The 23,303-nt window shown below is 42.9% G+C and overlaps 1 protein-coding gene across 1 annotated transcript in view; it reads right to left on the reverse strand.

The window, feature by feature from the left end:
• The window catches only part of MLYCD (malonyl-CoA decarboxylase), an 837,083-nt gene that overhangs the window by 432,640 nt on the left and 381,140 nt on the right, over positions 1–23,303 (reverse strand). The window contains exon 3 of the mRNA XM_069638670.1: positions 10,697–10,853. Within this exon, the coding sequence (XP_069494771.1) occupies positions 10,697–10,853 (157 nt within the window). The remainder of the gene's footprint in view (positions 1–10,696; positions 10,854–23,303) is intronic.

A 23,303-nucleotide genomic window follows, 5' to 3' on the forward strand; every position in this document is an offset into this window, starting at 1 on the left:
TGAGGAGGAAGGACATGGGCGGGCAAGCCCCTGTCACGGAGGATATTAACTTTAGAGGACCAGGAGTCTATGACGTGAAGCAGGGTTGAAATCCAGGTAACCAGTCAAAAGCGTCGTAACAAACTTAACTTCCAATAAAAGTCCATAAAACAGGAGCCGAGGTGAAATATATCCAAAAGTTGCAACCAGGTTGAAGAAAAGCGATGTGTCCAAAAGTATCAGGCAGAAGACGGTCCAGTAAACAATATCCGAGATCAGGTTTCTCCAAAGGCTAGACGAGATCGTTAACACGAACGCCAAACGCTGAAATTAACCACAGCTGTGAAGCGCAGAATAGCGTGAACCGCGGCTGTTTAAAGGGCTGCCACCGAAACCGCGTCACGTGACTGGAATGGCTGTGTCGAGTGACGAGTAGAGAACTTGTGTCCATGGTACACAATCTTCTCAATGGCAGTGATGATAAACAGTAATTGCCAATGCAGGGTCGGGCGAAGGCGCCTGAAACAATGTGGACCCTGCTGTGTCCTAGAGCGCCAACTTGCTTGCGGTGGAGCCAAGCGGCCTATCCCCTGCTGCTGCAAGGAAAGGGAGTTACTAGAGGACAGGTGGGTGTGTCTGGATGCCTCGGGAACAAGGTAGGTGCATTCTGGGAAACCAAGTGCATGACAGATACCTGCTGGCACTGTGGGGGGGGAGACAGGAATTTGGATCCTGTCAACTTCTACAGTCCTCTGCATTAGAACAAGTGATGTAGTTCTCCCAAGGCCGCCCACCGCCAGTAAAGTCAGGTTTTTATCCCCCTGTTGACAATGCCAGGGGGCCGGCAATGTTGCAATATCTGTTTGAGAGGAGATGCACAATTTGATCGGCTGTTCTTCAGAACTTTTGTGGTTGTGTTCCTCATTTATTCCTGTTCCCAGAGTAGTGAGTGCTTGGATGTTCTCCCATACGTTTGGAGGAAGTGTACAAGGCATAAGAGAAGAAACAATTAATCAATGTAGTGACTCTTGTACTCCTACTGCATACTCCCATTCCCTGCATACAACTTGCCATCTTCTGCCTTATCAGAGGAAAGCAAGTGTCTGTTAAATGCATAGTCAGATGAGTGAAGAAGCAGTTGCATACGGAAGCCCCCCCGCCAAAGCAGCTTTGTGTATCTTTTAAAAAATGTATTGCTGCACAGTGCTCTCATCTCATCCTTCAGGAGATTAAAAGGACAGACGTGGACTAAGGACTAGGATAACAAGAGTCAATGCTGTCTATAACTTATACCTTTTCAAAATTATATTTTGTTCCTGTAAGAGGAATCTTTCTACTAGCTGCGTCAGAGGTGGTAGCAGTCAGGAAAGCATGTGAGAAGAATAAACATTTATTTATTTATGTGGTTATTTATTTATTGCTTGCTTGTTCGGTGCTTATACAATAAGAAAATACTCTTTCAAAGCACCCACAGGGCAGGGAGGGAGCAGGGGTGGGAAATTCATTACATCACAATTTTAAGAGCAGAGGGGGGAGTGACAAACCTACTATACCTTGTGAGTATTCAGAACGTGCAAGTGCAGAAAGGAAGAGGGAAGGGGGGTAAGTGCTGGGGAGTCTGAGCTCATGGGTGAGCCACAGACAAAGTGCAAGGAATGTTGAGTGCTACATGGCCAAGGCCGCAGGATGTGTAAGAGCAAGCCTCCAGAGCGGAGGGTGTGCAGATGCAAAGTGCTGTGGATAGACATGAGCTGGGAAGAATTGGTGTGGGAGGTCATGGCTCAGAGGATGCATAAGGGCCAAGGACACTGATTCAGCAACTGTCGGAATAGCAAAGGAGGGAAGGAGGAGGAAAAGAGGAAAGTCGTAAGTAGATCCCGGAATTTGAGAAGATCCTGCTCAAGGGGGAGGGGGAGGTTATTCCAAAGGAGAGAGCCCACAGAAGAAAGTGAGGGACCCCCTGCCCTCTGTTTAGCAAAACGCTTTACACACAAAGAGTTGGTGCCAGAGGAACGAAGTGGTCTAGAGAGAGTATTTAGTGAGGTAAAATTGATACTTTTTTTATTGTAGGTTTTATGTGTTTTGGTATGGGAAAATAGTTAACTTTGTCATACTGCTCATAAACCTTGAAACACGCAGGTCACAATCTCATCAAATCTGCCATGGTCTCCAATGCATCTGAAATTACTCAAAGTTCGAGTATCAAGAAAAGGAACCAAATGTTTGTGAGCTGCCACAATGACAGCCATCACTAACTCTTGTAAATCCTTTGAAAGATACTGTGCTCTCAAGCTTTCTGTACACTCTAGGCATGAAGTACCATCTCCATGCCAACGGGTATACATAATGCTATCATATTTTAGAGCAGACGGCAAACTATTTACATGTATAAGCTGTGATGTATGAAATAGTCATTTCTATTTGAGGTAAAAACAGTTTTGCCATTGTTCTTGCCAATCTCTTTAATGGGCATTGCTGTTCAATCAATGCATGTTATTTGGAAACGATTATATTCAGAAGACACAAACAACAATTAAAATATGCTTTGGCGCAGGGTGCAGGCATACTGGAGGGAGGTCCTGTCTTGGATAAAGGGGGTTGATGGGATTCAGAGGGACCTCTCCCCATAGCTTGTTCTCTTTGGAGTCAACATAGAGGAGGAACCTGCAGAGGAACAGAACCATATGTTTCAAGTTATGTAGGCAGCAGCAAGATCCTGTCTGGCCCGAATGTGGAAGAACCCACGAATGCCGGGGTAAAAGGATTGGGTCTCCAAGATTATTGCCATATACAATATGGAATATCTAACCCAACTATTAGCTGAGTCCAGGTCGAACATTGAAGGGGTGTGGCTCCCATTCTTTGAGAAATATGGGCACTGAGACCAGGGGAGTTGTGGAAGTGGCTGGGTTGCGGGAGAGGGAGGATGACCTGCCCTTGGGGAACCAATAATGATGGAAGTGGGATTTAAGGCAGGGATTAGAGGAGAAGTTAATTTGCCCTTTGCTTGGGCGTCTCCAGAAGAAGAACCCAGACTCACAGAAGAGAAGTTAAAGGTGTCCGACTCTCCAGTGGAGCTCCGTTTGAGAATCCATAGCAGGGGGGAGGTGGGTGGGGAGGGTTGTTTCAATGTTAGGGTTATCAAGAAATGTTAGTGGTTTGGTTGTAATCAAAATGCCAATAAAATTTGATTTTCAAAAAGAAATATGGTTTGGCGCAGTATAAAAGCATATTAAAATAATATAGTATATAAAAGCTATTTAGAAGACATTACGTGTAGCTGTGTGACGCATGGTAACACATTTTTGCAGTATGATGAATGGGAAATGAAATAAAGACCCAATATTCTATTGAAAACAACAATTGATATGAACTCCAGTTAGTAAATCCAAACTGGAAAAGACAATTCAACCAGGAATTCTTGAAGCTACGGTCCATAAAGAAAACCAAAGCATTAGGAGCAGTGTTGAACCTTATTGTTCATAAATATAAATGTTAAGAACATATATTTATTTATTTATTGTTAGATATACATCTAACCAAAAGGCTTTGTATAACACATAGACAGACAACAATACAAAAGCCTAAAAGCATTTACATTTCCAATGTATATCATTCAACACATTTTAAAATTGCCACAATCTGCAAATAAAATACAACAATAAAATATATCAAATTAATATCATTTCCTCTCATAAAAATCATCCACTGTTCAGATATATCTGACATCACTATTCCATTATTGTAGGATTTAAAACACACAGTTCTCAATTTATTTAAACTTTCACAACACATAATAAGGTGAGTGACTCAACAACATTGTCTCCGCAAAGACGACAGTTTAAGGTGTGTGGAATTCCCATGCTCTGACCTTTTGTCTCTAGAGCTTCTGTGATGTTAAATTTCATCATTAAATAGGATCGAAAGGTACCTGTACTTGGATAAGCTAAGATATATTTAGGAGGCATATCTCGATTTAAATACTCGTCCAAGTACCCTCCACTAAAACATTTTGATGCCAAGTTTACAATATTTTGTTCACGCCAAAAGTCATGCACTTTTCTCTTTAGTCTCATTTTGAAGGCTAAGAACGACAGAGTACCCCACTGACCATGTGTGATGAAGTCTTTGTATTGTACCATTTGTACCAATCAACACATTCCCTTCAAGACTAAGATACGCTTTTACATATAGGGCAAAGATTGTGTCAGTAGACAGTGTCACTGCTTTTTCATAGGACAAAACACATTGACAGATATATGCATACCAAAAGACTTTGATGTTAAACTCCAGGTACAGGTATTCAACACTGACATTTGGGGGCAAACGTAGTAGTCTTCTTAGGAGTTTGGATTCGAGAACCACAATGCATTTGACAAACTTAATGGCCCCATATTTCCACAGCATAGACTAACATTGATCTGATTTTCGCCAGATAGATATTAAGTACTGCAATAGCGGAGAAACAACAATTTCTGCCTATGAAAGTACTCAAGGCGTTAGTGGCAACAATACAGCGGTTTTTGATTGCAGACCACTGGTCATCCCAATTCAACCTTTCATCAACAATTATACCTAGATATTTGTATGATTTCACCTGTTCCACTTTTTTTAAGGGCAAGGTTCAAAGAATATTTCTTCAGTTTACGTTTCTTTGAAAAGACCATAATTTTGCTTTTGTCTATGTTGATGGTCAATCCATTATCAGAAGAATAGGCAACCAGGGAGTCAAGCATATGCTGGAGACCTGCTGGAGTATAATCGAATAACAGCAGTTCGTCAGCATAGGCAAGCCAACCAATGGTAACACCACTGACCCTCACAGGGTTAGCCTTTGGTATATGAAGTGCTTTTATCATATCTGACAGATAAAGGTTGAATAGGATAGCAGCGATCATGCAACCTTGCTTCACTCCAGAGCTAGTAGCCATGAATTTTGAAAGTTTTCCAGCCGCATTAAGTCTTATACGGACAGAGGTTGCAGAATGTAACCGCATCAGCATCTTGAGAAGACCTTGTGGGATCCCCCATGAGTTCAGTTTTTGCCATAATCGATTCCTAAGAATGGTATCAAATGCGGCAGAAAAGTCTATATATGCGCAATAGACATCAAGGTTACATTTGCTCCAGGCATGCTCAATCGCAGATGTTAATAGCAACAGATTGTGTGTAGTGCTGGATTTATCACGGAATCCAATTTGATTCGAGGGTAGCATGTTAGAAGTACTTATCCATTCATCAAGTTCCTGGAGCAATACTTTGGTAAAGATCTTAGATGATACATCAAGCATTGCCAGCATTCTGAAGTTTGCCGGATTATCCCATGCACCTTTCTTATTTACCGTTAATATGTGGCTATTTCGCCATGAAGGAGGAATTTACTTCCCTATTTGTTTGAATAGCAGCATTAGTGCAGCCCCCCCCATAATTCTTGCTGTTTTTTAATGACTAAATTACAGACTCCATCTGGGCCTGCTGCCCGTGAATTTTTGAGATTTTCAATGATCTTGATAATATCAAGCTCCGAAGCTTTACAGTCCCACAAGACTTCTGGCAATGGAATACTGTTTTCAGAAGGTTGCACTTTACCCAATGTGTCAGAGATGTGAAGGGCCCATGTTTCTTCAGTGATACAGTTAATTGTTAGATCACGTGTTTTGTGTTTGCCAAGCAAGTGCCAAATACCTTGGTTATTAGACAAAGCCACCAATGCAATTTTTTTCCACAATTTAGTTTCACATTGGTGTTTATGCAGTTTAAGCCACTGTTTGTAATTCTTTTTAAGTTGTTTGAAATGGCATGCTACTTCTTGTTCTGCCAGGGAGGATACATTATTCCTAACTACAATACGAATTTCGTTGCAGAGATTCTTTTTTGCTACATTAATAATTTTGTCGTTCCCAGGCCTACGTGGAATGATTATATTGGATCGTGCCCCAGCTGATTTATAATCTCTGCGTTCACCCACTTGTTTTTTAATATTCTGCATGACCAGTGAGAAGTTATTCAATATTTGGTTTCCGGTGTTCATTACTTGCACCCCCTCCTTAATAAAGGCTGGTAATAAGGTAGATACCAATTGGGTTACATTCTCAATATTACGATGATGCCAAACTATTCTGTTCTTGCCTTTGTTTATACAGACCATCCCATTTTCATCATAATCGTGACTTTCAACACCTTTACCTGGGATAACAAATAGTAGACACAATGATAAGTGATCGCTTTCATCCCTCTCAACAACACCCATGTCAATAACAGTATGGATACCGATATGATTGGTAAATATATATTCAAGAGTAGCTGCTGATCTGCCCTCAATCCTCGTATACTTCATAGGAACATCACTTGGAGTTAAACCATTAAGTTTCACAAGACTATGGGTGTTCATAGCATTAACGCATTTTTTACCTTGTCTATTAGAAACTGGAATGATTCCTGATTTGGACTGGGCACCCAATGATACTTCAAAATGGCAAAGGTCACCAAGTTTTGCGTTACGATTACCTAGAAGCCATATTGGATAGTGATGGTTATAAAGTTTTAACACATTATCAACTGTCTTGGTGTTTATTACCGTGTTAGTCATGTTGGGTGGATCGTATATGTTAATCACAATAACAACCTCTGAGGTCCAAGTAAGTTTTGCTACCAATACATACTCACTTGAAAGTGGTAATTTCTTGATCGACCAAGGTGATTGCACAGATATCAACAATCCACCATTCGGACGACTAAGCGGGCCCTTTGAGGCCAATTGGTGAACAGTACTTCTGTCGTCTAACTGAATTTCAACAGTTAGCCAGGTTTCCTGTAGTGCTAAAATTTTGAAAAGTGCCATATATTCTATCAAACCCTTATCTTGGAACAAATGCATATGCCCTCGAGTGTTCCAGGAATAGAGCACCTGTAGGGGATATGGTCAATGGTGAGATACTGCAAAGTGAGGCTTGAAGCTCAAAGGCAGCCATTGCCAATAACCTTCGGGCATGTCATTGGTGGTATTTTCCACAGTAATAGCTCCTTGGGTTGGAGGACATTTCACATATTCCGCACTTGGCCGAGTATTTAGAGTTGGGACATGAGGATTAGTGGTAATAGGCCTCACTGGGACGAGTTTTTTTCCGTGATTTTACAACTGGTATCATCACTGTATGAATAGCATAACCTAAGCGTAGTAAATCTACTTCATATCCCATGATGTAGTTCAAAGTGCCTTCTGCTTCAAAGCATACATTAGTGATGTATTGGTTTGGAAGCTCTAACTGGTCAACCAAACGAATGTCACTAGAGGTAATAACCCTTAGTGGGACAATGGTTTTAAAGAGACTCAACACTGCAGCACGATTCAATGGGGATGGGCACTTTTCCATATGGATTAGCGTAATTTGCAAGGCTGGTAGCATGTCTGTGTTATTCTGGCCACTTTCAGAACTGGTATTAGATGATTTTGCTTTAGCATTATTTTTTAATACCCACGCTTCAGATAATGTGGTTTGATTAGAAATTGCTGGCACACCTGTAGGACCTACATCCTTTGGTAGCCTAGTTGCTGGTTCAATCGCAATGACAGAAGGCTGCAAGGATTCAACCAACAAACAGTTTGATTTGGGAGCAATCTGATTTTTACTTAAGGGCAGCACCTTAACAAGAGAAATATCAATCACTGAGTCGCAATTATTCTCATCATCGATTACAATAGGTGCTTCACCACCAACAACATTGATGGAATTCAGGGGCACTACATTTGTTCCGACAGCCAAATTTTTTTTTCTTTTTAATAATCCGCTTACTATACATGAATGCCTGATTTACACCTCTGGATTTCTTTTTAACCAAAGTTATCTTCTTCCCAGTAGTCACACTTTGGCCCTTGGGTTTACTCTTAACGTTCGCATCAGGCAAGGTTATTAAGGGAGTCATGCTTCGCTTACTTGCACACACTTCGCAGCAGTGCTCTTTCAGTGTGGAATGGATAAGAAGGGATTGGACATCAATTTTTGTCTCTAGATGAGCACATTTCTCAAGTAACATCGTGAGCAGATTTTCTAATGCATTAAACATTTCATCTGAGTTCATACCGGCATCGACATCATCATATACACGCGATCTTTCACCATAATCAGAAATGACATAACGGGAAGAACCTAGGGTCATCTCATGTATAATGTGTGTGTTAAAACTAAATACAGATGAGATAGCGACATCAAACCCTGCCTCATTCTTCAAAATAGGCTTTACATTAGGGACAAGTGAGGTATTGGGTCCGGATAATAATGCCATCTTAGTTGGAGGAGTAAAATACAAAGGGGAAGGAACAACCTCAGTCGGAGATAATTCCGGATCAGTACCCATGTACTCAATATCAAGTTCATCAAGCTCAGAAATGGAGATATCAATTGAGCTCTCGGCCTTAACTATCGAGCTCCCTGTGGACTACAGCATTAGTGCAACCATTGACCATTAGACCACTATTGTTGGTTGCACCACACATCTCGTTTTTAGGGTTAGAGATGCTTACTTTACCTGGCCCAAAGTCGCCAGCATTAGGATCAAGATGACTCGGAATTGCACTTGCCGTGGCATCATTACAAGTTGTCGCATCAGTCAGATCCTCACAATTAATGTTGGGTTGGGGACAGAAAACATCACACAACAATTTAGCGCTTACACATCCTGGGTCACAAGTCAGTTCGGATACTAATTCAACAGATGCCATATTACGAAGATCCTTACCCAAGACCTCATTATGGGCAATTGTGGTTGGAATAACAGTTTTCACAAAATAATCAGTGATAGGGTTTGTCTGTATAACACCCTTTTTAGGGCGTGTAATGATCTTAGGAACGCATACGCGCCTATTGCATAGGTTTTTGTGCATCGCAATTTCCTTATCGTAATCATCCATCCCAAGTACTCCAATTGGACACTCAATTAATAATTAAGGGACCAATATTGAGTACAATATATGTCAATAGAAGTTATACATACAAAATAAAACAATTCTTGAACAAAGCACTGCACTATTATGCAATATAAAACTGAAATTAAAAGTAAGAAATAGGTAGATAGCAGTAATCTTGAGAGAACGTGTAGTGAGTATCTAATGCACACCGCACTCCCAGTGTTTGCTGGTTTAACAATCACAAATAAACAAAGATGAGCATTAATAAAATAAGACCAAAGACTCAGTCAAACGCTCTTCATCAGTCATCAGCCGAAGATAGGATAATTGTATAATAATAAAACGGTATGCTGCCACAAGTGCTCACACGTCCATATCGTTTAGTCAGCCAAGACTGCATTAGGCACTAAACATTGGGCTCTGAACAATTAGGCACAGTTCACGTTTCATGGGTCATATTTAAAGCAAGGGAGACCCTTCTTTGATGGAGTAGTGCAAAGTAGTACAAACACATCCATCTAAAATAGTCTAAAATAGCAAACTTTCATGCTTACAACAGTAATTAAAATGGGCAAGACAAAAACTGTAACCGAAGCTAAAACAGGTTTTCAATTATTCATAGTGGTATGCTATTCACTGTCCACTTACCCCCAAGACCGCTACAATCTGAACGTGTGTGCGAACGTTACAAACACGGTAGCATAGTTTCATTAACAGCAAGAGGCTGCTACGAAAACGAGGGAATGGGAAGGTGGAGGACCTAAAGCAAAACCAAGAAAGAATGGCGCTTGCTCGCTTGCAGCAAAGCAGCCTAACAGCATAACAGACACTTCCGAGCCAATTCTCGGAGCGCGCGCGCGCAGGAGCACGCAGGTGGCACTTTTTGAGCATTCTGATGAAAAAGGGGCCATGGCCAATATCTAAAATACAAATAAAAGATATATTTAGATACTACAATTCACAGTGGGCATTGATAATTATATTAGAGAGTCCATATAAGTCAATATGAGTCCAAAAGGAAGGCTGGAGGGATGATTGGGTGCATACCAGCACTAACTCTCCAGGCTCCACAGATTAGCAGAGATGTTCTCTCCAGCACAACAGCCACTTCCGAGCCACTTCTCAGAGGTTTTTTAAATAATGATAAAGTAGGAGTGACTAGACGTCTATAGGTAAGGAACGCCAAGATTTAGGAGCCAGAAGCTGGAAAGAAGGAGTGGAAGCGAGAAGACGCACAAGGAGGATGATTCGAAGAAAGAAGACACTAAGTAGCCGAGGGAAGAGGACGAGTGGTATGACGGAGAGAAACGAGATTGCAGAGATAACCAGAGGCAAGTGATTGAATACACTTAAAAACAATACATAACACATTTAATTCAACAGTTGCAGTAATGGAAATGCCAGAAGGGCTGCGCTAAATACAGAGACAAAGGTGATCAAAGGTTTACTGAGGAAAGAAAGGAAACAGCAGAATAAAGAAACAAACGCAGAGGGAGAATGGCATAACAAGGCAGGTCAATATAAAGTGAGCAGCAGCAGTAGTTAGGCAAATCTTATAAACTTGATCACGTCAAGACAAAACTATGTTAAAATATAATCCTGACGTGGGAATTTAAAATGGATACACTTAATGAATTCAATTTCACACTAGAATAGTCATTTATAAATCACATAATAAAACGTTAAAGAATCTATGTACACACAAAATATATAAAACAATACATCATCGCCCATTGTCGATCTCAGGCTACATACTGCTTCCTGTGATTTAACCTTTTTCATGATTTACAATCCACCATTTTACCTTCTTACCTGGATATTGGAGGCGATTTTGTTGGTCAGAGCCACATGTAGAATAATCAATGGTTCTCCCGGCATTGCACTATGTGTAAAGACATAACACCTTCTATATGGCCCCACACGACGTTTCATATCAGTCCAGCTTCTGACAGGATGCACTGCTTCAGACCTGAAGAGAAGATTTTACCAGATTAAGAATAAAATCCAATTCTAGTTCTTTTGGTGTGTATGAATTATAAAAACACTTCTAAACCCATGTCTACCGCCCCAATCTCTCCAACCACTCGCCTATCTCTCACACAACTACACCCACTGCTCTATTTCCAACACTATCTTCTACCTTTCTCTCTCACTTCCTAAACTCCCCCCACTTTTTACAATCAACACACTACGCTATATGCCACTGACACCACTGAAATACCTCACCTTTTCAAAGCTCTACCACCAACTCTCCAACACTCTGCTCCGCTGTTCATTCTCTGCCTGCTCTCTTGGTCCCCCTCCAGCTCCCACAGTGACCTCACCCATACAACCAACACTCTGCCTTTCCTGCCGTCTGTTCTAAACTGCAGACCTTGTTGTTCAGTGCCTTTCTACCACCGTTTTCCAGCAGGGTTTCTCGAACAGTCTCTGCTGGTTTCCTGTAGTTCTGCATGGATAGAAATTAGATGTTCAGTTGACATGGTGTGTTTGCTGGTTCGCTGGGGTACTGGTCACTAATGGAATAATGTGCTGCTTCACGGTCTGCCTGATGTGTTGCTTTTTGGGGTTTCAGGTCATTTGGTTCTGCTCCGGGTTTTCCTGGCGGCTTGCAGTTGCACTTTGGGCGATGAAGCCATGTAATCATTGAATCCGCCCTATTGTACTCTCTGAACCATCATCAGTCCACATGGGTTTTGAGAGGGGCCATATTGGCGAAGAAGTTAATCCTGCATAACTAGAAATCTACTGCTTATCTGTCAAAAGACATTTGGTTGGAGGAGATGTATAGAGAATGTGATCTATTCTGTGCAAAAGAAAAGGGCAACCTTTGATAAGATCTGGAGGGCCTTCTTGAACATGGATCTTACATAATCTTGTATGCAGTTTCAAGATGGCCTTGGTGAAGAGAAGTAGACACTCTTGTTTTAATCTATTTGTTAATGGTTTCTAGATCCTTCGTATGTTCAGTGACTTGGTTAGTTTAGATTTGAATGCTTATAGTTTGAAGATTAATGATTGCACATGTTTGCGTCGTAGAGTTTTGTATGTGCATTTATGCATTACATGGTCTGGGCCTTGTATGGATTATGGGATGCTTTCTCCTTTCTCTTTTCTTTTCCTCCCTCCTCCCCCTTTCCTCTGGGAGGATGTGTTTTTTTTCTGTATCTCTTTCATTAATGATAACTCCTTAGACTACTAGTATGTATATGATGTATAAACTATTATGTCATTGTTAAGTATTGTAATTTCCTATGGTTTAATAAAGTGGTTTTAAAAAAATAATAAGAAAGAGAACTACAGCAAGTCACTTTATTGGGAGGTACTGAGCAAACATGAGTGGTATGAGTGTTGACATTTTTGGCACAAGGAGAGATTTCTCAGGGACACTGCACTCCCAACTTATGTCCATCATTTCAGGAGCAGAGCTGGTTCTAGATTTGGTTTTTAGTAAGCCCACTGGCCCATGTTGAGGAGGGTTGCCCTCCACCACCCCCTACTTTTAACACAATCCTAAGCCTATAACAATACAAATGCTGAAAAATATTGGTGAAAAAAAAGATTTTCAGTTGAGAGAATTATGTAATAGTGACAAAAATAATGCAGTCCTGTATAGGTTCAGGAATGAGTAGGGATTCTAAGCTCTTACTCAGACACATGCCATGGCTATTCCATCACTGATCTCAATCATAAATTTGACAGGCACAGTATGAATAGTATACCTCTTTCATCTCTTCTCAAAAGTATTTTATTAATTAAAAATTTCCAGCCACTGAGAATTACAAATCCTTTTTGAATCAATGAAACACATCTTTACATCTTGCCATTATGCTGTGCCCTTCCCTGCTACCTCCTCCCTCCAACCAGCATTGTAATACCCTAAAGATTGTGGCTTTCAAAATAAGAGTAAATACACAATTCCATCAGCCCGACTCCATCTTCACAAATCATTAATTGAAGAAACATCTATAACTAAATCAAATAAATTGAGGGCCCTTAACCTTTGCGGGCATGCATTTATCCTGTAATCTGACGTCATAAATGACAATAATATGTCCCATTTCCTAGCAAATGAGTTGTAGGGCTCAGCTAAAATCGCCCAAAAAATGTTCATGGCCAGTATTGACCACAAACTGGTCCACCAACCTTGGATGGGAGGAGGATCACTACTCCTCCAATGTGCAGCTATTACCAACTTGGCTGCCAAGAACATGGTTGTAATGACTCTCCCAACCTTATCGTACAACGGATACATTCCTTTCACGGGTATCCCCAATAACACCACCCCAGGGTCAAAAGGGAAGTCTCTTTCCACCTCTTGCGCCGCAAACACCACAATCTCCTTCCAGAAAGGTCTGATCTTTGGAAAATCCCACCAAATATGGAAGAATTAACCCCTTTCCCTGCACTCCCACCAACATTACTCTGGAACATCTTAGTTATATGTAGGCGTGTAGGCATCAAGTACCATCTATAAATTAGCGTATGTACCGTTTCTTTAAGTTGTACCGACATTGAGGCAATCTTATTAGTTTCCATAAGGTGGAGCCTTCCTCCCCAGTAATCTCTCTTTCTAGGTCTTTACTCCATGCTTTCATGTACGTCCACCCTATCCGTGATCTAGCAAGCAGGAGTGTTCTATATATATTTGATACAACAACTGTAGCCGTCTTGGAGGTCGCCATCCTTTTTTCAAATGGGGTAATTTTCCCTGTGGCGGTCTCTCTAACGTCCTTATTCATTCCCCAGTGCCTAACCCGATCATATTGTAAGTGGTCCTCTTCCCCCAGGTGGAACTCGCACATGCAATCCTGAAATTATTTCACCTCGGAATTCCTAAACATGTTCGCTACACAGCATCCTATATTTTGTCTCCATTTGGGAAATATCCCTGGTGATGGGAACGTCAGGTGGGGTGTAGTGTTGACCCCATCTCATGCTTCCAGCGTTGTTCTAGTTACAGGGTTAATATATAAAGAAAGTTGCCTATCATGTCTAGGCATCCGTATTGCCTGGCATAATGGGATCCCCACCTCCATCTGCTGTGTCCATCTCCGGCGACTGCTTGGCTGAGTCAACCGGACACCACTCCCTCAGGATTCGAAAGGTGTGTTGCCTTGCAATAATCCTGTAAATTTGGACACTGTAATCCTCCTCTGTCACAAAGATTCTGCTTTTCTCGCCATGCCAAACAAATCTCATGACCTCTTTCTGCAGGTTCGGTAGTTCCGGTTTCAGAACCCTAACCGGGCCAGCCTGAAATAAGTAAAGCAGGTGCGGGAGCACGTTCATCTACAGTGTTTATTCTGCCTATCCATGAGATAGTTTATTTAACTCATCTATGCAGGTCCTCCCTAATTTTAGTGAACAGCCTCTGATAATTCAGGTCATAAAGTTCATAAATATTTGCAGCTAAATTAACCCCTGTTTATTTAGTGAGCTTCTTGGCCCATTTAATTGGCAAAGTACTCTGTAGAAGCTTCTCTTGGTCTGGTTTTACTGTCAAGTTTAGTGCCTCTGATTTTTCATAATTAACTTTGAATCCTGATACGGACCCATATGCCTCTTGTTCAATTCGCACTTTCTGTAGGGAAGTGGGCAGGTAGAAACCATAGTACAATAGTACACCATTCGCAAATAGGGCAATCTTATATTCAGTCTGACAAAACGTTATCCCCTGTATCTCCGGGTTATTCCCAACCTTCCTTGCCACTGGTTCCATGACAAGAACAAACAAAAGCGGAGAAAGCGGGCACCCCTGCCTGGTCCCTCTATCCAGCTGAAATAATTTTAACACACTGTGGCCGTAGAGGCTGCGTAGATCGCAGAAATCCATGCAATGAGATTGGTCCTAAATGTGTGGTCCTCAGTACTTCCTTAAGGAAGTCCCAATCCACTCTGTCAAATGCTTTCTCAGCATCCAACGCCAAAAGCATAGCCAGATCACCCTGGAATCTCCTTGTTTTATCAATCAAATGGATTGTCTTCCTTATGTTATCAAAGGTTTGCCTAACCAGAACAAACCCCGTTTGGTCCGAATGGATGGGGCCAGGAAGCACTGATTCCAGTCACACACACTGAGTTTTGAAAATATCTCTCGTCAAGGTTTAACAGCGCTATAGGTCTATAGGAACTGCAAAGCGCTGGATCCTTTCCAGATTTCAGTATTACCGATACTGTTGCTTGGCTCAGAGTCCGCCAACCTACCAGAAGTGAGAAAGGAGTTAAGCAGATTGACCAAATGTTTCAGTAGCCCTCAACTAAACTCTTTATAAAAGTGGCGTGTCAGCCCAGGTGCTTTAATTGCTTTAATTGATTTTATCGCCTCCAGCGCTTCCTCCGCCATTATGGATTGCTGAAAGTCATCTCTTTGGTCCGTGGTCACCTTATTAAAACAAGCCTCCTTAACATACTGTTCCATCCCAGTACTAGCACCTGACTCTGCTCTATATAGCAGGGTTTAAAATCTCTGAAAGTGGACCTTATATCTTCTTCCCTTGTTATTCAATTTCAATCCCCATCTGGTATGAATTTGATATTTCCTCTCACCTGCTTTGTTCTTCCCATGCGTGCTAGAAGCCTGTCCACCTTATTTGCCCTTTCGTAGAACATACGCTTCATGTTCAAGAGGGTGTGATTCGCTCTATTAGTAGTCATCGTATTTATCTGACCCATCAGCGTATTAACCTTTCTCAAGAACCTAAGAGCCACTGACTGCCTATATTGCACTTCAGCTATTCAAAGCTCTTCCTTCAATCTGCCCCCCTCCAGATTTTTTACCCTGGCTTAATCTGTGCCAAGGACCATCATTTCCCACGTATTGTGGCCTTAAAGTCATCCAACCTGTTTAAGGAGGTATCGTCCTGGTCATTCAACTCAAAGAATACCCTCATGTGTGCCGTTATCTCTGCATGTACCACCCCATCTCTAAATAAATGTCTAGGGAGTGTCAGGTTCCAGGCAGGCCTCCTAGGACTTCCATATGCACCTGAAGACTCACTGGTTCATCATCAGATACAACAATGCCCCCTATCTTTGTTTCAGGTATCTCCCCTCTAATGGTATTGGAGGCAAACAGGTAATCCTAGTATATATTCTATGGACATGTGAGAAGAATGAAAAGTCCTTTTCGGTTGGATTTTCCTTTCTCTATGTGTCGTAGAGTCCCACCTCTGCTAATTCCTGCCTTACCCTCTTAGACATAGAGTTCCCCTGTCCTACACCCCCTCGTGAGTGATCCATGCTACGGTCCCACACCATATTGAGATCCCCTCTCAGAACGATATAGCCTCTTGCAAATAATGAAAGCCTAAAAAGTAGTCCCCGCAAACATTCTGATTGTTTTGTATTGGGTGCATAAACACTGGTCAAAGTGAGAGGCTTATTCCCAAACCTCCCCATGACAGCCATGTATCTGCCCTCTGGATATACCAATGGGCTCTCCAATTCAAAAGAAACATGCTTCCCCAACAATAAACTCCAGCTGTCTTATTTGTAGCTGCTGCATGACACTGCTTAGGAAACTCCCTACTGCCAAGTCAAGACCTATCTTTAGGCAGTAAATGGGTCTTCTGGACCAAGACTATGTCACCGGCCAAATCCCTCATTAGCTGGAAAAAGCAAGAACTGTTACGTTAATTATGATAATTTTTAATATATTGGGCATTTGTTCATCGCAGGTAAACATACTTTCCTTGTTGCTGATCTTCGTTTCTTTCTACACATTTTCCCTCACCGCTCCTAACTGCCCCCACTCCCCGAACTATGAGACATTTGTAGAGCTAAAGGGTATTTTGGTTTGGTCCCTCGTACACCTTGCCTATACCAAACTTCCTGGTTTTAGCTAATGAACCAGTCACCCCAACAGGCCCCCCACACATCTAGCTCTGTGCACAACAGGTACTATAGTATTTCTCCTCCCCCTTTATGGGAAGCCATTCCTCTAAGCCGAGCTTCGGAATAGGTTGTTCTCTTCGCTCCCCAACATGATAGTCCTCTCATGCCTAGAATCTGTCCCGTCCACTTTTGACAGTCTGTGATAGGGATCGGTCACAGAAAGTCATACTGTGCACCCTCTGGAGTTCAGCTATAGTTTCTTGTTTGCAGGGACCACCAACCATCTCTGCGATTTCTCTAGGTAGACCTACTGTTTCGTCTTTCCCCCTGCTGTTGCTGAGGCACTTCCATGTTCTGGACGTTACATCCTTGCTCCATTGTCGTAACCAAATGCTTCCGACGTTTCTTTTCAAACTTGATTTCCGGTTGGGAACAACCACCTATACTTTAGCTTAGCTTGAGTCAGGGCACTCGTCACAGGTCTGAGAAGTCTGTGCTTCTGTAATGTGGTGCCTGTTCTGAGCCAGCTGTAAGCATGACCCATGGAGCTGCATCGTAGCCCTTTCTCTCGCCGCCCTGAGAAGCTTCTCTTGAAATGTGTAGTGGTGAAGCTTGAACACAGCAAACCTAGGTCGTTTCACACAAATCCTAGGCTTGTACGCCCCTATCCTGTGTGCTCTGTCTATCTCAATCATGTCCGCCGACTCCTCTGGGAGCATTTTCAACAAGAGTTTCCTCAACAATCCTTCCATGTTGTCACCTTTGGTACCCCCCTTCAAAAATGTAAGGCAGATGTTGTCACGCCTGGATCTATTCTCCAGATTCTCAAACTTTTTTTCCAATTTAAACTTTTTTTGCACAGTTTCCATTTTACCTTGTTTCTCGGGCAAGCTACACTATTTCAGTGATTTCATACTGCAGTTCTGTAACTCAACTCCCCAGGGTGTCTACATCACGTTTAAGGTCAGCTATGCTCTTGGCAACCTCTGCCTTCATGCCCTCCATTTCCCGTGTGAGATGGTCCTGCTGTGCTTTCAGGCTGGACAATATGTCCTCTTTAGTAAATGCTACAGGCGAACCTCCACGGGCTCAGGTGCTCTGTACCCAGCCATCTCAATGGCCACCCCTGGTGCACATGTAGTAAAAGCTAATTGATCCAATCTGTTTTTCAGTGGCTTCCGCTGTGCCCTGCATGTTCTCCACATTGACAATTCCGTGTATTGAGGTACCCCAGCTCCTGCGACCTTGCCACGGGTAAAGCTGCTCTTCACTCCCAGCTTCCTCGCTCACCCTGCACACTTTCCTTGCCACCACATGGGCTCTGCTGCCCGTGGGTTTCCTGGAGCATGTGAGAGGGGAGGAGGGGTCTGGACCCCACCAGTCATTGACCGCTGCTCTTAGTGGCCAAAGGTCACCAGCGTTGTCGCTGCATCTCCATTTTTGGCCCAAAGTGGCTACCTCCTCTTTGTTTTCCTCCCAGTTGCACGCCTCCCAAGGATTGCTGGGCCTGCATCTATACTGCTCCTTTCATGGGGCCCATGGCTCTGAGACTTCTCTCCCACCCAGCACTCATCTCCGTGCACTGGGGGCACTTATCTCCATCCCAGGCACCTCACATTCACTCCCATGGACTACTGCGAATAAATGAAGAGACAATAGTCACAAAACAAATATAAAACAATAGTTTGTTATCGCTTAAACTGACCCAGATTCATCCATGTCTGTACAGCCATATAGAAGATGAGCAAAGGCATGGGGGAGCACACATGCCATACATTTTTGGAACCCGTCAAATTCATTTCAGTTCATCGTGTGCTCACAGTTCATGACCCGTGAAATGTGGGCACTTTGATTTGGCAACATGTGCTACAGTAGTCTGCATCATCCCGCAAACAATTTACTGTCTGGGAATAGAGCAGAGTGGGGTGGGGTGTAGGTGTCTGTGTATATCTTGTCCCTAGCACAAGGTAACATTCCTTGCGCTCCATTATCTATATATTATTCTTGACTAAAAGGTCATTCTGCATTTCGACTCGGTAGCTCAGGCTTTCAGAAATACACATGGCAAGAATTGTGCTCCTTTTAATCATCTAGTCGCACAATTAGCCTCGGAGAGTCAGGAAGATAGGAAGGCACGTAAACTACTGATTATCTGTGTTTGTGCCAGCTCTTTAAGGTCCTAAGATAAAGACAAACAATATGCTCTGCATTTCTCACATTTCTGTACAGGGACCTATCAAAGAGCTTTCTGAGCAGCGAATCTGTGAACCTTTACTGCATGTTGAATGAAAACACTGAAAAGTGAGGAAAATGGCCAAGAAGAAGTTTGAATGGCGCGATTCAATGTGTGCGCTTAGGCCAACCCAACATAATACAGAGCGAATGTACTTTTACAACCCCTTCTTTTGCCCTAAGCCAACACTTTGAGGTCATACATCATCATTAGAATCATCAGAATCATCGTATACATTGATAGCCATAAATTGGTTGATCACAACATCCTGCATGATCAAGGCATTAGTCATATTCGATGAGGACCAGGTTTCAATTTCATCAAAGATATAGAACAGCAATCACCTAGCACAGAACATAGAACAGGCAAACATTGTATACAGCAACAGCAGAACAGGATGGCCCTATCATGCCTCGCTCACCTGTAATGCTCCGTTCCCCTTCTTTTGGGATCAGGAATCCGTATGCTGTTATATCAGCGGCTAAACCATTCTACACGAAGTGGAGGTTCTTTAATAGACTCCCTACAAAGGTTTTTGATTCCAGCATTAGGTCACGTGATACTTTGGTTTAGATTATCACGTGTTTTCTTTGAAAGTATTTAGGTGCTTTCTTCTAATCGATCGGTGCTTCTAATCGTGGATTCTATTCGCCCGATTCGCAGTGAGCCTGTGTTCTGTTTCAGTTCCTTGCAAAGCTTCATGACTCTTCTGTGCAAGTCATATCTTTTTGGACTTTGGTCTACGTCCAGTTTCCATTCGGCATTCATTGCATGTCTGCCGCTGCATCCAGGCTGCTCTCTGCGGCGTTTCCAATAATGGCGGTTCTCCACGTGTAAGCCGTGTTACGCTGCTTGCAAGCCTGCCGCATCCAGATTTCTCTCTGCGGCATTTCCAGTGATAGCGGCTCTCCACGTGTATTCCATGTCACGCCGCTTTCCAGTTATTCCTCGCCGGCTGAACAAAGACATTAACAGAGGTATTCTTCCTCATTCTACAGTGCAGCATTGTTCCTGGACTTATATTCTTTTCATATTACTTTTCAAGGGTGTATTTAAAGAAGAACACTTCCCTATAGTTCCAGAATCAATTATTTGAGTGACAATTAACGTGTACTGAATATTATTTGCCTTGAACATTCTGAAGACAAAACCTTTGGTGTTGAATTTAGTGCACAGAACTAGAGGACGCTTTCCAGTGTGCAGCAACCCGGCACTAGTGCAACCCTTGTGCGGTTCGGGTTTAGTCTCCTACTAACTTACCTTACCCTTGTCGTTGTGTTCTATTTGGTGACTTTCGCCTTTGATTTCTTTTGGACCTTGGAACATCATATAACTACATTATTCAGGTTAGTGGGTAATTAACTAGGGAGATACCCATGTCTGATTCATTGGGTTGAATTCTTACCTGATTATTTCTATCATACAGATTGGAGCTTGTGTTCTTACTTCACTCTTTCAATTGATTCCTCGCTCTGGCTGTATTTCATATCGGACAGTGGGTGGAATCAATGGAAAGGTTTTCACCCTGAGGATTCGACATCGAAGTTAGAATACCTCATCAGGATACTGTATCCTTTTATGTTACACCTGTATCCTTTGTTGGTAATTTCACAGATTCTGAGGGCAGCATGTCAGGCCCTGATGATAATAGCGAGCGCTGAGAATATTTGCCAACCCCAAGTTCTAAGTATGTTCCAAGCCCATGTTCCAATTTCCCAATTCCCTTCGGGGACGTGAACTACAGAGCTCAGCGTATGTAACCTTTTGATAGCCTGAAACACAGTAGGGGAGGAGTCCGGTGCGTACATGCAACACGCAGACCCATTTTGCATACGCCATCAAGCTCAGCTAACATAACGTCTAAAACCATTCTATTCTGAACAGCTAGCTACTAATCTAATAGCTCTTTGTTCTAATGTCATGTTGAACAGTATATCAGTTATTTCATTTATAGTGTTCTCCACCACTCTAGCCAATCTTCTAATATCTCTAGAGTTTATTTGACCCCAAAAAGGAACCATGGAGTTTGCTATATCCCCTAATACCTAGAGAGGTGTGTCATCATCGATCACCCTCATAGGGCGATGTTTCAGTATTTCTGCAGTCGACGTGAAATATACACCTGGCAATAGTATCCCCAGATAACAAGTTACTTTCAATCTTTAGGTAACCATGGATAAGCTTTCTTTCCGCAGACAAAGTAAATGGATCCCCCAATGTATAAGGGCCTTTTCTCGTTTACCAAAACCGCAGTGTTCACACATTTGTCATACGTGCCCATATACCGGGAACCTTCTTTACGTAAGCAGAATGGTAATGTGTCAGGATCATGATTAACGGTGTAGGATGGTGGAATCGCTTTCCCGTTTCCTACTGGTGACATTCGAAATGAGATCATAGATTGATAGGGTCTAGAAGTCTCATTGGTATTTTTGGTGGAGGCAGTATTGGCTTGTAAAGACAGAACACTCTAGAGGTAACAGAACTAGTCTGTCAAATTCATTCAGGTTTGTCCCACAAAATTACCGATGGCACTATCGTTCCATTTCCCCAAAATAGAGCTTTTAATGATGCATAACAAGAAGTTGATAGTGAAAGCGGATACATGTTGTGGTAGATGATAACATACCCAGCAGTTTGTTTTATTCAAAATCGCATGTGTGGTATTCAGGATCCCTAGGAGTGCGTTGTTATGATATCCTTCTCTGTGTTCGTGTCACGATCCACTTCCTGAAACCCCCCGGCAAGTCCATGGGCCAGGAGGAGTCTCGGCTCGGGCCCCCAACAAGCGTAGGCATCCTTTGCCTAGGCCCTCTTGGGGCCAGTCCTGGCGCCTTTGGTGCCAGCCTCATACTTAATGAAGACTTGTGCTTGGGAACTACTTTATTTCAGTGCCAGTCAACATGGAGGCATCCACATAGCTTGGCTCCTTGGAACCAAGCTATGCGGTAGAATGTTTTGGGTGTGGTAGCATAGGGACTATTTTACCTGGACTACTTTCTTGATGCTATTTAAACCACACCCGACTTGGATAGCACGCTTCGCGTTACTTTGCAATCCTGCAACGTGACGCTCATCGTGTTCAGTTGCATCTGCGAACCTCGGAAGAACAGCATCTGAAAAACAAAAGGACATTGTTAATAGCAGCAGCTTACCTGTGATTCCACCGTTAGCTGCCCTCCGCTCCTGCAAACAGCACCGAAGGAACAGCGAGCCTCCCGGACCGTCGGATCTGCAAAAAGGAGGGAAACAGGACATTAGACATTTTACAATTGTGCCGGCAGTTTACCTCACAAGTCGCCCATCGACCAGTATCACCTTGGGACTTCTTGATCCGGGTGAGCACCGCAACCTACGGGAATAAAAGACAACAGGTTAGCAAAGGCAAGGCATCATAGCGCTGCGCATAGCGCCTACTTACCGCATCAAGGCGCTCTCAAAGCACCATCACCTGCCGGCGAGTCCCAATTCAGCCAATGTTCCACAGCGACCTTCTGCGCACCTAAGGAGAGAGAAAAGACATTATTTAAATCCAAGAAAGGCATACAGTATAACAGTAATAAGACCTACCTGAAAGACTCTAAAGGGCCTGTATCAGTGAAGTAACTAGATCGCACTCGCCCACAAAGGACAACGCGCCCCTGCCAAGAAGGCAGGATGGAGAGCACGCCAAAACCCATAACAAGGTGTGGAAAGGTCCAGGGAGGGGCTGCGGGCATACTGGGTGTTGGGAGGCTCTTACCCCAGTTCCCCAGTCTTGAACATTGCCCACCTGTTTTCCAGGAAGAACTTCTCCGCTGATTATTCCTGGGAGCGGCTGAGAAGGGCACCAGAGTCTCCACAGCTGGGTGGCGTCGCCCGTGGATACCATGTGAGCGTAACAGTTTGAGATCAAGAGGACGAAGACTATGTGAGTGTACATAGAAAGGAGACAAAGTGGTTGTATTGACAGTAGGCAGTAATATACTTAGTGGACGTGAACTCTCCAAATATCATAACACAGGCCTCAATTTGATTACTACACATGCTATAATTGCTATCATTATAAACTTGTCTCTAGTGGACCATAGCCCTTTAGATACAGGCTCTCCAGTGGTAATGCTTTCCATGTCCTCGTTTCTACTTGCCCCAAACATAGGCATAGTTTTCAGTGTCCATTAAGAAGCCTCACTGAAACAGGCTTTATAAGTTCATCCGTGGGTGGCACTTGACCACGTGGCTGATCTTGCTTGTAGTCTTCTTGTTACCCTGACCCCCTCGGCAACTCCGTGAAGCATCTTTAGGGGGATTGGAGGGAAGGTCGTTGGTTTCTTGTGGATGCAGTATCATACTGCACTTTCCTATTCCACA

This window comes from Ambystoma mexicanum, chromosome 1q (genome assembly GCF_040938575.1).
Source record: "Ambystoma mexicanum isolate Mex_15411 chromosome 1q, UKY_AmexF1_1, whole genome shotgun sequence".
Taxonomy (NCBI): domain Eukaryota; kingdom Metazoa; phylum Chordata; class Amphibia; order Caudata; family Ambystomatidae; genus Ambystoma; species Ambystoma mexicanum.